The sequence below is a fragment of the Hordeum vulgare genome, chromosome 5H (assembly GCF_904849725.1).
Source record: "Hordeum vulgare subsp. vulgare chromosome 5H, MorexV3_pseudomolecules_assembly, whole genome shotgun sequence".
Taxonomy (NCBI): domain Eukaryota; kingdom Viridiplantae; phylum Streptophyta; class Magnoliopsida; order Poales; family Poaceae; genus Hordeum; species Hordeum vulgare.
The window spans coordinates 500,349,721-500,364,467 of record NC_058522.1 but is presented as its reverse complement, the minus strand read 5'-3'; the positions used below and the strand labels follow the sequence as shown (position 1 = coordinate 500,364,467).

Genomic DNA, 14,747 nt, shown 5'->3' with positions numbered 1-14,747 from the left:
TTTTTTCTTTTTTCCTCTTATTCTTCTTCTCCTTCTTCTTGTTTTCTTCTTCTCTTCTTCTTCTTCTTCTTCTTATTCTTCTTCTTATTATTTTCTTTTTTCCTCTTATTCTTCGCTTCCTCTCCTATTTTTCTTCTTCTTCTTCTTCTTCTTTCTTCTCCTTCCCTTCCTTTTCCTTCTTCTTCTTTTCCTTCTTCTTCCTTTCTCCTTCTTCTTCTTGTCCTTTCTCCTTCTTCTTCTTCTCCTTTCTCCTTCTTCTTCTTCTCCTTTTCTCCTTTACTAAACAGGAAACTAACCTAACTAAACCTAAACTAAAACTAAGCCAAAACCTCACTAAAACATATAACTAATTAAACAAAAACTATTAAAAAAAGAAGAAAAAAAACTAACCGAATGCCGCAGGGCCCCCCAATGGAGGAGGGCCGCAGGGGAAGGAGGGCCGCAGGGGAGGAGAGGCTGCAGGGGGGAGGGCCGCAGGGGAAGGAGGGGCACGGTGAGGGGCGCGAGGAGGGCGGCGGCGCTGGGGTGGGGCGCTGGGGTGGGGGTGGCGGCGGCGGCAGCGGCGGTGGGGCGGCGGCGGCGGTGGGGCGACGGCGGGGAGTGGGGCGGCGGCGCTGGGGTGGGGGCGGCAGCGGTGCTGGGGGCGGGCGAGGCTGCGGTGAGGGAGAGTGGAGAGAGTGGAGAGAGTGTAGAGAGTGGGAGAGAGGAGGGCGCGGCGACCGTTATCGTTAGGTGTCCATCCACTTTGTCGTCTGCCGCAGACGGCAAAGGAAGAGAAGGCAGACGGCAAAGGGGTGGGGTGGGCGCGGGTGGGGTGGGGCAAAGAGGTGGCTGATGGCATCAGCTTTGCCGTCTGCCTTCTCTTCCTTTGCCGTCTGTGGGCGGACGGCAAAGAGGTGGCTGATGGCAAATAGGTATTTTGCCATCAGCCACCTCTTTGTCGTCTGTTTTCCTGAAGCTGATGGAAAATATGTTCTTTGCCGTCTGCTGGCTGATGGCAAAGATTTGGCAGACGGCAAATAAAGGAATTCCAGTAGCGGGAGGTAATGAATTGTTGTGTCATCTTGCACAACATGATCATTGAGAGAGAGCAGGAAGAGCTAGTGTTTGACGTTGAACCATATTTCAGGCAGGGTCCTCTTGTAGTTGTTGATCACCAGGTACCGACAACATGGGTTGCCTTCCTCAATATGCGCCAGGAGATCCGAGACCCATAGGTGCATCAAGAACTGCAGGACGATCTGGTGGAGCACCTACGGAGGCTCAAGGATAACGCCTAGTTCGATTTGTTATTATAATTTGTGTTTGAATTATGAGCTTGTTTCATTGAACTATTTGATTGGTATTGATTTGTGTGATAAACTTTGTCATAAAGAAATATTTTTTGTTGAATTTGTCTCGAAAGTGAGCCAAATTTGGGCCGAAACTAGGCCGAAAGCGGCGTCTGGGGGCGACCTTGGGGGCGGCTGGGAACCCGAGCCCCCCCCCCCCCCCCCAGGTCGAATTTAGCGTCGGCTCACCCCCCCCCCCCCAAGCGGCGCTATTTCAGGCCCTTGGGGGGCAAACGGCTGGAGATGCCCTTTGCTCATTTTGGCAAAATGATGACTGAGGTTGTCTGCCTTTCCTTATGTGGCTTTGTTCGTATTTTTCTTCAAAATGTTCTTTATGTTCAGTTCCATGATGTTTCTCCTGTAAACAATATGCAGGGCCTTCTGTTTGTGTTGTGTGCTCTGTGCCCACCAGATGTGTCGAAGATTCGCGTGGGACAGCTGACACCACATGTTATGGAATCACTTCGAAACAAGGAATTTCTTGATGTAAAGTTCATCATTAAGCTTGACCCCAACTCAAACACAGTCACTCTAAATGTGTCGGTGTGGGAGTGAAGAATCTTGCTCAGAAGTTTTTGTAAAGATAAGGATCATGAATCTCATCAAGGATGGAAAGGACGCATCATGATGTTGTAACCCCAAGACAAGAATTTTCCTACCGATGTTGAAGTTTGCAAGTAAATGATGAACCTTCTTCTTCCCTTTGGTGGTTTTAATGTAACCTATTTGATCCGAAATGGGTTTTCTTGATCATAGTATCATGTACACTCAATTGTGTATCAGTGATATGATAGAGCAACTACACTTTAGCTTTTGTTTTGTGAGAAAATATTGGTGTGAGCTTTCGATATTGAGATTTATGGCGGATGTCATCTGTTAGATACAGATTTGGTGTTATCATTCGGCATGTACATCAGATGTGCTTTAGGCCCTCTTTGGAAATACCCAGATTATATAATCCGGTTTTTATAATTTATTATGTCTTCAAACAAAATAAATTATGATATAGATTATAAAAACTAGATGAACAGATTATTAAAAACTCACAATCTACTCTACCCCAGCTAAAATCAGATTATGGATTGCTAATGACCCATTACCCTTGTAAAGTTGGAGATAATTACATTTCTACCACCGTCACCCTCCTCTTTTTTAAAAAAGAAAAGAGGACAGATAGGTCATTATGCAATGTAAAACCTGGATTATAGTTTATATAACCTTCAAACATGTCCACCTAGATTATTTTTATAAACCAAATTATATAATCCATCTTCATAATCCAGATTATTATAATCTATTGTGGTTCCAAACAAAACCTTACTTCCTCCGTTCATAGATGTAAGATGTTTGGATATTTTAATATGGACTGTGTATGGGCTGAAATGAGTGAAGAAGCAAACTAAATGCGTGTATATACATCTGATAAAAATAAGTTATAGTTCATTTAAAATAGTAAACAGAGGGAGTACTTTTTACTAGCTTGGAACATGTAGCAAAATGTGGCTACGAATCCAGCATGCCCTTGTGCATCGTGTTGAATGTAATGGAAAAGAAGACGCTTCTAGCAAGAAGAAGATCATCCGATATCATGTCATATTAAATAGAGAATAAACCCCATGCTCACCTAACACAAACTTATTTCATAGCTAAGCAACATTCTGCTCAGCCCATCCCCAACACACACGCCACACACACACACACACACGCGCACACGCACACACACACGCAAGCGCAAAAATATCTAGTTGTTGTGATCACGGTGGATGGCAAAAACAAAGAAGGCTGAAGTTTGAAACGTGCGTAGTCTAATTTTTACTTGAAAAGAGCAGCTATTGCAAAAGAAAAACTTAAAAGAAGCATATAACGAACTTCCTAGGACTCGGAAGAGACAGAGAGGGAGAGGTGTGGACGAGTTGGTACGAGAAGAACAAGGTTAGTACTACGCGTCGGCGCGCCAGCGCGAGCGCTAGCGCCGGTCGCAACGTGACCGCCAGATCTGCAGGGGAGCCGTCAGATCTCTCAATGCAACATTTTTTCATCCATGCAACAAATTTTAATGCTATGTAGCATTTTTCGTCAACGGTTGCAATAAAAAAAATTATAGCAAAAAAAATATCTACTTAATTGTAGCAAAAAAAGGAAAAAGATGATGCGTCATAGCAAAAGTCAAACGCCGGTTGTAGCAAAAATCTACGTGACGTGTATGCAACTTTTTTAGTGAACGCTTGCAGCAAAAAATGATGCCGGTTGTAGCAAAAAATAACACGGTTGTAGCAAAAGTCAAAACGCCGGTTGTAGCAAAAATTCAACGAACTCGAGTTACAACCAAACGTATATGCAGCTTTTTTACTGGACAAATATAGTAAATAGAAAAGCTTGTAGCAAATATGAACGCTGGTTGCAACATATTTACACGAGAAAAAAAGCTGCATACAAAATGTTTGTATCAAAAAAAACACGGTTGCAACAAATTTAACGAAGAAATGTTGCATGCACCTGTCAGCGAGCGTGCGGCCCGCGCGCGACCGGCCGAACGATTCGGCCGGCGCGTCGGGTGGAATCGTTTACCAAAGAACAAACGGAGGGTGGGCTCTGGAAAAGACATAAAAATAACATATTTCCACATCGCAAAAGAAATCGATTCTTTTGTCATATACAAATACATATATAACACTGTTCAGGGAAATTTCTATAACAATATACTTTCATACGGGTTTTTTAGCCACTTGTATTTTCATACGTGGTGTATACAGAAAAATAAATATGTACATCAAAATGGGCCACTTTTTGTTATTGATCTGGTTTTTTTGTTAAGCTTGCAAATGATAATATTTTTTAAAATAAATTAAAGATCCGCCACGAATATGTATAAGTTTTCACTAAATTATTTGGGTGACGCTATGTGTCCGTCGACGGATAAGATTGAAACATCGGTCGCCTCCATGACCATTTGATGTAGCTCGTGGTGTGATCTACGCACATGACCCGTTAACTTTGCAACAATTGGGTTGTTGCAATATTTTCTACAATGAAAGTGTGCTTGCAGGAATTTTTTTCGCAACAGAGGTCTAGTTGCAGAAATTTTTCTACAACAAAGGTCATGATGTAGAAATTTTAATACTTTTTTTTCATTGGACCTATTGCAGCAAGTGCCTTTTTGCTACAAGTGTCTTGTTGCAAAACACCCTATTGCAGAAAGAAAATAAAGTGCGGATATCACTCCATGCAGTCTAGCAGCAACGTTAGACATAGTGCAAGGTCGGGGACGAAAGATGGAGCGGCGTAGATCCGACAGGAGGCAGCTCAGGCAAGGTCTTTGGACTGCTGGTGGCGAGGTGACCAACAACCGAGAAGATTGAGCAGTAGAGAGAGAGAGAGAGTAGGACCGGACGATGCAGGAGAGAAATGAGGAAGAGAGAATGGAGGGCCGGAGACGGAGGAGAACATGCTTGTCCACGCCAGTACGACACGTCTAGATTGAGATCTTGCAACAAGCTAGTTATTACGGGGGAGAAAATCGCAGCTATGGTCTAGTTGCAGACCCGGGCTATGGAAAAAGATGCTTCTGAGCCATGGCCGTAGAGGCGAGTGATGCGCGCACAAAGATTGGTCGGCTGAACAGAAATGTTTTCTAAATTATTTTTTATATTTTTGAAACTTGGAAATACCATTTTTTAAATCATTTGAAATAAAGTCCTCGAGTGTCCCCGTCCTCATGAACTTTACACTCCGTGTTGGTAGCATTTCTTGGTCAGGTACCCTAGACCGTTAGTAGTAGCTACCGGAGCATTGAACTGGTCGCTTATCAGTTGTACCCACACATCAACTTCCTAGTACCAGTGCTCGCAGCATCACCCTGTCAGCCAGGCTAATTAAGTTGAATGTCGGTGTGAGGACAGGCATGACCATCTCTGAGGAGCTACCATTCCTAGAGTGACATTTCCCCATAAGCTAAATTTGCACGGAAACGAAGAGGATAGGCAATAGGCTTACAGAAGCAGGGACGCTAGCAAAGTGGCAATGGCGGAGGCGCGGAGCTACAACAAAATACCAGGGCGGGCCAGAGTGGGTTTTGACTCGTACATAGCAGTATTTGACTCACTAGACTACTCTTTTTACTCAAGCATATGCGTTAGACTGGGCGCGACGTGGCACGGTTTGGCCCTAAGAGCAACTCTGGCAGACCCTGTAAAAGAGTCAAACTCGTAAAATTCCGACGAGCATGCAGGTTCGACCCATTTTTCTGGCCAGAACAGAGCACGCATACTCGCCCGACCCGTAAAATTTTTTGCCTCAGCCCGCAAAACGCACGTCCCGACCACCATATCCCATCATTCCGGCTCTTTTTACTCAAGCATATGCGTTGGACTGGGCGCGCCGTGGCACAGTTTGGCCCTAACATAGCTACGCTGGAATGGAAGTATGAATACACAATCCGCGAGAGAGAAATTATAGCAATAGATAGAGACGAGCGAAAGTGTCTTTATGCTTCCGGGCTTAAATGAGCTTGGTGAACAGTAAAAATTTTAAAAAAACAAATTCAAAAAAATCTGAATATATTTGTGACGAACATTGGAAAAAGTTTTAAGTGATTGCAAAAACATAATCATGGAATCACATTCCTAGAAGGGGTGGCAAAAAAACAAATTTGGTACTCTGAAATGCTTTTGAGAGTGGCATTTTCATAGTATCGGTTTTTTTCACATCCTGTAGGAATGTGATTCCATGATAAATTATTGCAAGCACTTAAACCTTTTGTCAATGTTTGTCAAAAAATTCAATTTTGTAAAAAAAATACTGTTTATCCTAGCTCATTTGAACGCACGGCAGACAATTACAGGCCTAATAGGGTCAATTGAATCCGAGACGTCCAAAAAATCCACCACAGCAGCGGCCCAAGAAGATTAACGCTCGCTAAGATCGATAGGAAGACTAGGACCTGCGATTAAGAGCCAATCTGATGGCCAGAAATTCCCAAAAGTGACAATCCAACGGATACAAATGCTAATGGTCCGGAAGGACAGGAAAAGTGCTCAGTTTTAATGTTTCTAAATTCTGAGAATTTTTTAAAAAAATTGTGAACATTATTTTGGTCATCAGATTCAAAAGATATTCAACAACATAAAAATGTACTCAAATTCTAATTTTGTTCATCGAATTCAAACATTGTTCATCAAATTTTAAAAAACATCGAATTAAAAAATCATAAAATTCGAACTTTGTACATATTTTTTTCAGAAATTGTTCATCAAATTTTCAAAAAAAAAGTTCACTTAATTCAGAATTTGTTCATCCACTTTTCAAAAAAATATTTTTGAGTACAATTTTTGCTCATTAAGTTCAAAAAATATACATAAATTTTGAATTAGCAAACATTTTTATGAAATTTATGAACATTTTTTGAATTCACCAACGATTTTTAATATGTAAACATTTTTTTCCAAAATCATGAACATTGTTGTAAAACATGGACTATTTTATTTATATAACATTTTATGAAAATTCAAATTTTCCTAAATTTTGAATTTTTTCGAAATTCTAAATTATTTTAAATAAAAAAGATTAAAATATATTTTAAAAATGTATTAAAAGACTGGAGCGTCCAACCGCACTTATAGGCCGACCCAATAGGGACGCACATGAAGGGAGGGGGTACGTGAAAGGGTCGAAATAGTTGATTAAAGAGGGGAAATAGGCACCTACTATTTTTTAGCTCTTTTAAACAAATTAAGGTTATCAATAAAATGTTGAGTAGATATGCAACTAAGTAAACAAGCTATATGATGCTAACAACAACACTTAAAAAGCAAGTAAAGGATATAACACAATAAATACTTGCACAAAGTAAAGGTAAGAAGTAACCACAAGTGAAACCGGTTCTTCCCGTTGAGAGGAAGGACGTCTCCGTTGAAGTGGTGTGGAGGCACAATGCTCCCCAATAAGTCATTAGGGTCATTGTATTCTCCTCACGCCCTCACACAATGCGAGGTGTCGTAATTACACTAGTGGTGTCCTTAAAGGCGGCGACCGAACCTTTACAAACAAGGTTGGGGTTATCTCCACAACTTGATTGGAGGCTCCCAACACCATCATGAAGCTTCACAACAATGTATTGTGCCTTCTAGGTAACCTCTTCCGTCTAGGATGCTCAAACGCCCAAGAGTAACAAGATCTGCAAGGGATTACCGTGAGAATCAAATTTCTCTTGGTGGAAGTCTAGATCGAGGCCTTCTCCTCCAAACTCTGGAGCATCAACAAGATTCAATGGCTAGAGAGGAAGATCGGACGAAAATGAGCGTAGAAGCAACAATGAAGCTTGGGAGAAAGAGGTAGGTCAACTTAGGGAAGAAGAACCCCCCTTATATAGGGGTGCGAAAACTGGCCGTTTTCTCCCTCCAAGTCGCGCATAAGCGGTAATACCATTCAGGGGAACGGTACTACCGCTCAACGCGGTAGATTCGCCCTCGACATGCAATTGACTCGGTCATGGACGTGGTAGTACCGTCGGAGCGGTACTACCGCTCCTACCAGCGGTACTTCTGCTTGGCGTTGCATGAAGAGGGGAACATGCAATAGTGGAGATCGGTAGGGCATCAGTACCACACGGAGTGGTACTACCCCTGGCTACTACCGCTTCTGTCAACGGTACTTCCGCTTGGCGCTGCAAGAAGAGGGGAACCAGTGGTAGTGGAGATCGGTAGGGCGGCAGTACCGCACGAAGCGGTACTACCGCTCTACTTCCACTCGAGTGGCGAAGGATTATAGAAGCAAAATATAAGCGGTAGTAGGAAAGAATGTGGAAGGCGGTACTACCACTCCACAACAGCGATACTTTCGCTTCCCTCAACAAATGACAAAACACCCGAACCAAAATGTAAGTAGTATTGCCCTTAGCACTAGAGGGCCGCAGTGCCGCTCGAGCGGTACTACCACTCCTCAGTGTGATACTTCCGCTAAAATGCTTCTAACAGATCCTAAGCAGAAGACAGTAGTTCCACAGCCGAGATGGAAAGAGGGTGTAAATGTGACCGTGTTGATTTCATCCCGACCTTTCCAAATGTGGACTCCCTCTTGATAGGATAAATTTCATACGACTCAAACCACCAAAATGAAATTGTCGGAAAGTGATCGTCTCCTCTTCAAACACCAAGGGGAAATAAATCATCCCGTACCATCTGATAATCTCTGAAATATAAATGCATACGGTTAGTCCGTAAAACGCTTTGTCATTAATTATCTAAACCATTTAAGAAAAAATGTGCTCTAACAATACATGTTGGCATGTTTCCTACAACATCGCCACATATCTAATTCGAGCTGGTCCACTCTATGCGGATGCAAGGACTCTTGAAGGCATCCATTATTGGATTGTACTGCATCGAGATGCACTTGGGCACTGTGTGACGAGAGCATCACAGAGGGCATGGCGACATGCACTAAACCTTCAGCTAAAACCACCTTTTTGTTATGAATGACCTACTATCGCAGGGGGAGTTCACGAGGATGATAGTTACACTATGGGCAATTTGGTATGCGATGAGGAAAGCTATCCACGAGAGCATTTTTTTAGAGTCCAGGTTCTATCAATCAGTTCGTGTCATCCTTTCTAGCAGAGATGGATTCAATCAAGACACCAAAGCTTCCATATGCCCGGCTCCGCCACGCAACATGACTCAAAGATGGATCTCGGCATCTCGCCTTCTGTGGTGTTCTAAAATAAACATGGATGGAGCCGACACTAGGTTCAGAAGAAGGGGGACAACTGCTACGATTTGCAGGACGGAGCAGGGAACCTACATCGGTGCCTGAACGATCGTTGTGGAAAATACTCCCTCAGGTCTTAAATATAAGTCTTTTTAAAAAAATATTTGAAAAATACATACGAATGCATATAGATATATTTTAGAACGTTGATTTATTTATTTTGCTCTGAATGTAATCACCTAATAAAATCTCTAAAAAGACTTATATTTAAAAACGAAAGGAGTATATCAAATCCGGTTGTCTTGGAAGCTCTTGCATGCCGAGAGGGTTTTTTTTTTTTGGAAAAGGAGGAACTTAGCTCCCCGAGAGGGTTTAGCACTCGCTGAAGTCCTAACACTTAGAAATGTGGTTATAGCATGTAATTGTAAGCAGATGGGCCTTGCGGTGCAATCATCAGAGAGTTCAAAGGTCGAAAGAATATGCTTGATAAATGTATCTTAGTTCATAAACACAAAATATATAACTTTGAGGCTCATTGCCTCACAAAACACACAGCTACATTAGGTATTGTATGGCATATTTGGTTGGGTCAACCTTTTGATCCCAACACAATACCTGTAAACATTGTTAATGAGCAATACAGTGTGTGTTCCGCCTCAAAAAAGAAAAAGAATCGTGCTGGCATGTTTTTTTTAGGAAAAACGTGCTGGCATGTTAGCCAGCGCCTTACGCGCGAAATAGAAGCTCCCCGGAAAATAATTAAATAGGATTGAGAGCAACTAGTTAGCGAGCATTTTTTCATAAGCCTTCCGACAATCACTCCCGCACGCCGTCACTTCGCGCGTTCTCAGCCGTTGCCGTGTGTCGCGCTTTGAGCATTTTCTTCGCATTTTGCTTTTTTCGCACGTGTTTTCGGATTTTTAGAGTAATTTTTTTGGGTTTTTTTACCCGAAAAACGCATTTTCTGCTCTCTTTTTTCGCGAGAGGCACGCACGACCGTGCCTCTTGAAAGGAAAAAACACGTTTTCTGTTCTCTCTTTTTTCTGCAAGAGGCACGATTTTGCTTTCGCAAGAGCCATGGTTTTGCTATCGTGAGAGACACGGCCGTACTTCTCAGAAAGGGAAAAAAATAGTTTTTTTGTCCGATTTTTTCATGAAAAAAAGTGTCACAACCTATCAATATGGAATCTAGATTTGAAGATCTCGACACGAGAAACCAACAGTGAAAACAGATTAAGATTTGAACGCACGGTTTAAGAGATAAAACATTTTAAAAATACGGATCTACGAAAAAAGGAAAAACTCCCCAACAAATGACACGTATGTAGTGAGTCACTTGTCACAATCTTTACCTAATAATAAAGAGGCTATCGCTTCCGTCGGAAAACCCACCGAGGTGATTTTACAAAAAAGCCCTTACTGTTTATGACATTAAACTCGTAGTATATATATAATGTTTTAAAAAATACTCATGTCTTTTAAACCGTAACTCCAAATTTAACAAATTATATATGAAATTTAATTAGAAAAATATGTAGAATTTAAATATTATATTATTTTATCTGTTAAACGTTTAATAAAAATAGTATCTAGGGTGCAATCTTAATAAATAAGTCATTATTCGTCTTTCTTTCATACCGGTACTCATCCAGGTTGGAGATGAACACGTCAAGAAAATTAGCATTAGAGTGAAACTGAAGGTCATTTGACTGATTCTTTGTACGTATTAAATCTACATGCAAGCCGTGTTAAGATAGAAGATCTGTGAAATATTGAACTGCATTTTTGTAGGATAAGACCATCTTTATTTGTGTCGTAACTACAAATTCTCAGATTATAGACCTTTTTTATAAATTAAAAGCGTGTGGTATTTCTTTCTCCAGTTGCAACGCATGGACCATTTTGCTAGTCTATAAAAATGGGAATAATCGTTGAAAGGTGTATTCCTCAATTAATGATTTTGAATAGGATTTCGTCTCTCCGAGCTCATCTTCGTGGGCCGTGAAACTCCGAACAAGAGATTGGCCGAGGCTGCAAATACAGAGTGGTGGGCGGTGAGCCCATTAGGGCAGAATCTACAAGGCACGAGGTTGTCTCAAAAAAGAAATCCACAAGGCACGAGGAGAGAGAGGGTACAGGGAAGTGGATTGGTGAAGGCGGCGGGATGATCTACCGGAGCTGGTCGCTGCTCTCGTCGACGGTGGCGATCTGGGGCGGAGCCTCCGCCGCAGGGCTCGCCGTCATCTCCCTCTCTGGCGGCAAGGTGCCTTCTCTCGCCATCTCCTCGTTCTAATTTTAGGGCATACACTGTCGGGAACTTGGGATTCATCAATACCCAATCTAGGCGACGCTTCGCCGTCATTCTTTTGTTGAGATTGTTTTGATTCGATCCGAATCGTCCGTTCTTGATCGAATTCGGCGCCAACGTAGAGCGGCCCGTCCATGGTTCCTATTGGGATTCCTCCGCTCCGAAGGAAACGAAAGCTTCCTGGTTGCCCCCTCGAGCACTGGCTGAATGGATAGCCATTGTGAAAGCACTAGCTAGTGAGATGGCAAACAGTTAAAGGAGTCGATGTAACAAGTAGTATAAAAAACGATTTCGTGTTTTCCAATGGCATATCATCCAACTGGAGTCATTCAGTGCAGAATTATTATCATTATTTTGAATTTTAGTGCAGAATTTAGAATAGTTGGAATGAGAAGCTATTTTCAAAGTCGAGGAAAACTGAAGAGATGTTGAAGTTTTCCTGCAAGCATAGCATCAGTTCAGGAATATGTGTGACTTGATTGTACAATCAGCAACAGATCAAGAGTGTAGAGGAGCCTATGTCATCATGTGTGTATCATAATCCTTCCCTCAAATTACCCGTTTATGTGTAATTCTTTTGGCTCTTACATGTTTTGGTATTATTATATGTGGGTCAGGTAAATCTTCCCTTCACCAAGGTACAGATAATCATCAATGAGTATGACCTACCAGACTCTGCCTACGCGGCAATAAGTAACAACTTCAGATAGTCGTCAGGTACGGGGCTGCCCCCATACCTGCCGCTACGGTGGCGTCGTCCCTGTTGTAGAGCACATACAAGCTTTACTCCTTGTTTGTTTCTTTCCATGTTTATTATTGGAACTCATTTGGTGCTATATGGAGTTGACTAGGATCCACATACATGCGGTTTATATGGATTAGAAACAGAGAATAGATAGAATATCGTTAATTTAAAAATGATGGGCTAATGAAGGAGAGGCATCCTGGTATAATGCTTCTGCCTCCTCCTGTAACTGGCACAATCCACATTCCTCCCAAAACTATGAACTCCCTTTTCTTGCCTTTACACATTGAATGAAAGTGGAGGCGCATTTGTTTCTCCTTTCAAAGCTAAGCAATATGCTTCAACCCTTCTGTTCTTTTACTTAATATCTTTTCACCTTTTAGGCCTTAAAAATTTATATGTTTTTATTGTAAATGGTGAGATTTGCGGATAGCTAAAAGGTTCAATTCTGATGTTCTAAATTATTGTTCATTAGACTCGTTACCAAAAAGAATTTTTAAAAATCACTGTATCTGAGTTGCAGAGATGGTATGTACTGGGATGATGGAACCTGATTGAGAGGTTTGTTTAGGTAAATAGCCAAGGTGATGCACTAAGGAATCTGTTTGATATGTTATTGTTCTGATTGGGGCTATGGTTACAGGGACATCATCACTATTATGTTACTTCCCTGTTCCCTCAAATGGGACCTTTTATGCATATATATTTTGGCACTTAGATGTTTTGATGCTGTATACACATCAGGTAAATCTTCTGTTCACCGTGATATAACAATTTCAGATAATCGTCGGGGAATGGGTCTTAGAAATGATTTTTTTTGCTAATGATAACTTCATATAATCTTCAGGTAGTATTGATAAGTCAGCTTCTTGCACCATCCTATAACTGACACATGCTAAATTGCACCCTAAGTTTAAAATTGGTATGAGTTGAACCTGTACATCATCTTTTTTGGCCCTTAAAAATCTATCTGCCAGTCCAAAAGTAGAATGGGTAAAGTAAACCTTGGATGTAAGTGAAGGGAACCAATTATGTGTTTTTCTCTCCTATCAAAGCAAAGCCATACAATTTCGCCATTTTTTTGTTCATTGACATCTGCTATCACTTTTTTTACCCTTAAACATGCTTATAAATTGTTTGTATGCTGTGACTCTGTGAGCTTTGAGGATTAGCCAAAAAGTTCCTTTGGTGATGGTTCTACAAAAGAAGGTTCATTATTTGTGAGTTGTAGAGGTGCTAGCAGTAGCACAGCACAAGAAAGATGGAGACTGGTTGAGAGGTATATTTAGGCAAATAAATCGTGATGGCGCACTGAGGAATCTTTTCGGTAGGATGTGTTGTCATTCTGAGGTTGGGGGTACGCTTCCAGATGAATGGACACATGATTTACTTTACTACTTTACTCGGCTGAATGCTGGAATGCGACTGGCAGTGTTAGTATATTATGGTCATGTTCTGCTGGGCAGCATCAACATTAACTTTGCTGTTAAGCCTTTCCTGTTACGTTATCAATGCGCTCCTTGTGGTTGACAGGGACAGTTGAACCAGATTCGAAATGCAAGCTTTAGTTAATGGAGCACATGTGGTATGTTAGTTAGTTCTCTGTTCTGGTAGTTAATCATAGTGTCTCACACGCTGAACCAATTGGAAGGATAACCGATTTGGTGGGTCTTCTAGAATGGCCAATTTAAAAAGGCTAATGATGGCAAGTGCTATATATGTTCTCGTTCTATTTTTGGTCAAAATTGTCTCGTAAATGTAGTAATCTTTGTTCTCCGTGCTTCCCCTTCATGTATTGATCATTTGCTCCAATCTTCTTGCAGGAAAAGTTTCAGGACTACCTGTGCCGCGAAGGCGATAGGCTGAGGCGGCAGGACAGGGCCACCATGACCAGCGCCAACTAATGGACCATGGAAGAAAGCGCCACAAGACAAAGAAACGAGCATTTCATCATATATCTACATCCGTGAAGGAGTCTTGGTCCAATAATCCTCTGCCGTGTTTTAAACATGATGCGATCTGGTGTCCTCATCGAATCCAATAATGGTTGCTCGACATGATGTAGTACTTGGTACGGCCTGATGATCTTCGCTTTCCGGCTTGTCAAGTGGCTCAGACCTTTATCTTCGCAACAGTTTCGTCCTTGTCTGAGAACAATCTTTGCGCCTTTTTGGATTTGATCACTGCCTCTTTCTTGTTTTCTTCTTTTTTTTGCAAGGATTTGGCCACCGTTTCAAATATGTTGAATAAACACCATGAGATTCAGTTGGGTTCTAGAGGGGTGTTTGGATACTGGGTGGTGATGCTGTCCTTTTGGGAGAGCTTCAGCATTATTTCCAGATTTGAGCTAGACTTAGGCCTTGTTCGGAGATGCTCCGCTTCACAGCTCCGGGAGCTCCCGGAGCTGTAGTTCAAAATAAGGGAACTGCAGTTTTCCAGCTTCATAGATTTCGTGGATTTTTAGCTCCCGGGTGCCTAAGCACCCTATATGAACAGTAAAATCGAAAAAATAGAAAACAAAATAAAAAAACTGAAACTTTGCAGCATAAATGATGATCAAACTTTGTAGGTGTTTGCAAATTTTCATGCCAAAAAACTACTCGTGGAGCTCTACACACAAAAAAGATTTTAGTACTTGAAGTTTTGAGCACTTTTAGCA

General features: G+C 41.6%; 1 protein-coding gene across 1 annotated transcript; it reads left to right on the top strand.

Annotated features, from left to right (window-relative positions):
- The first annotated feature begins 11,121 nt into the window (after nt 1–11,121).
- On the top strand, nt 11,122–14,362 carry LOC123400086 (succinate dehydrogenase subunit 8A, mitochondrial-like). The gene is made up of 2 exons (XM_045094491.1): nt 11,122–11,298; nt 13,912–14,362. Exons 1-2 carry the CDS (start codon nt 11,200–11,202, stop codon nt 13,990–13,992), a joined length of 180 nt encoding a protein of 59 aa, XP_044950426.1. The 5' UTR covers nt 11,122–11,199; the 3' UTR covers nt 13,993–14,362.
- Nucleotides 14,363–14,747: the final 385 nt, after the last annotated feature.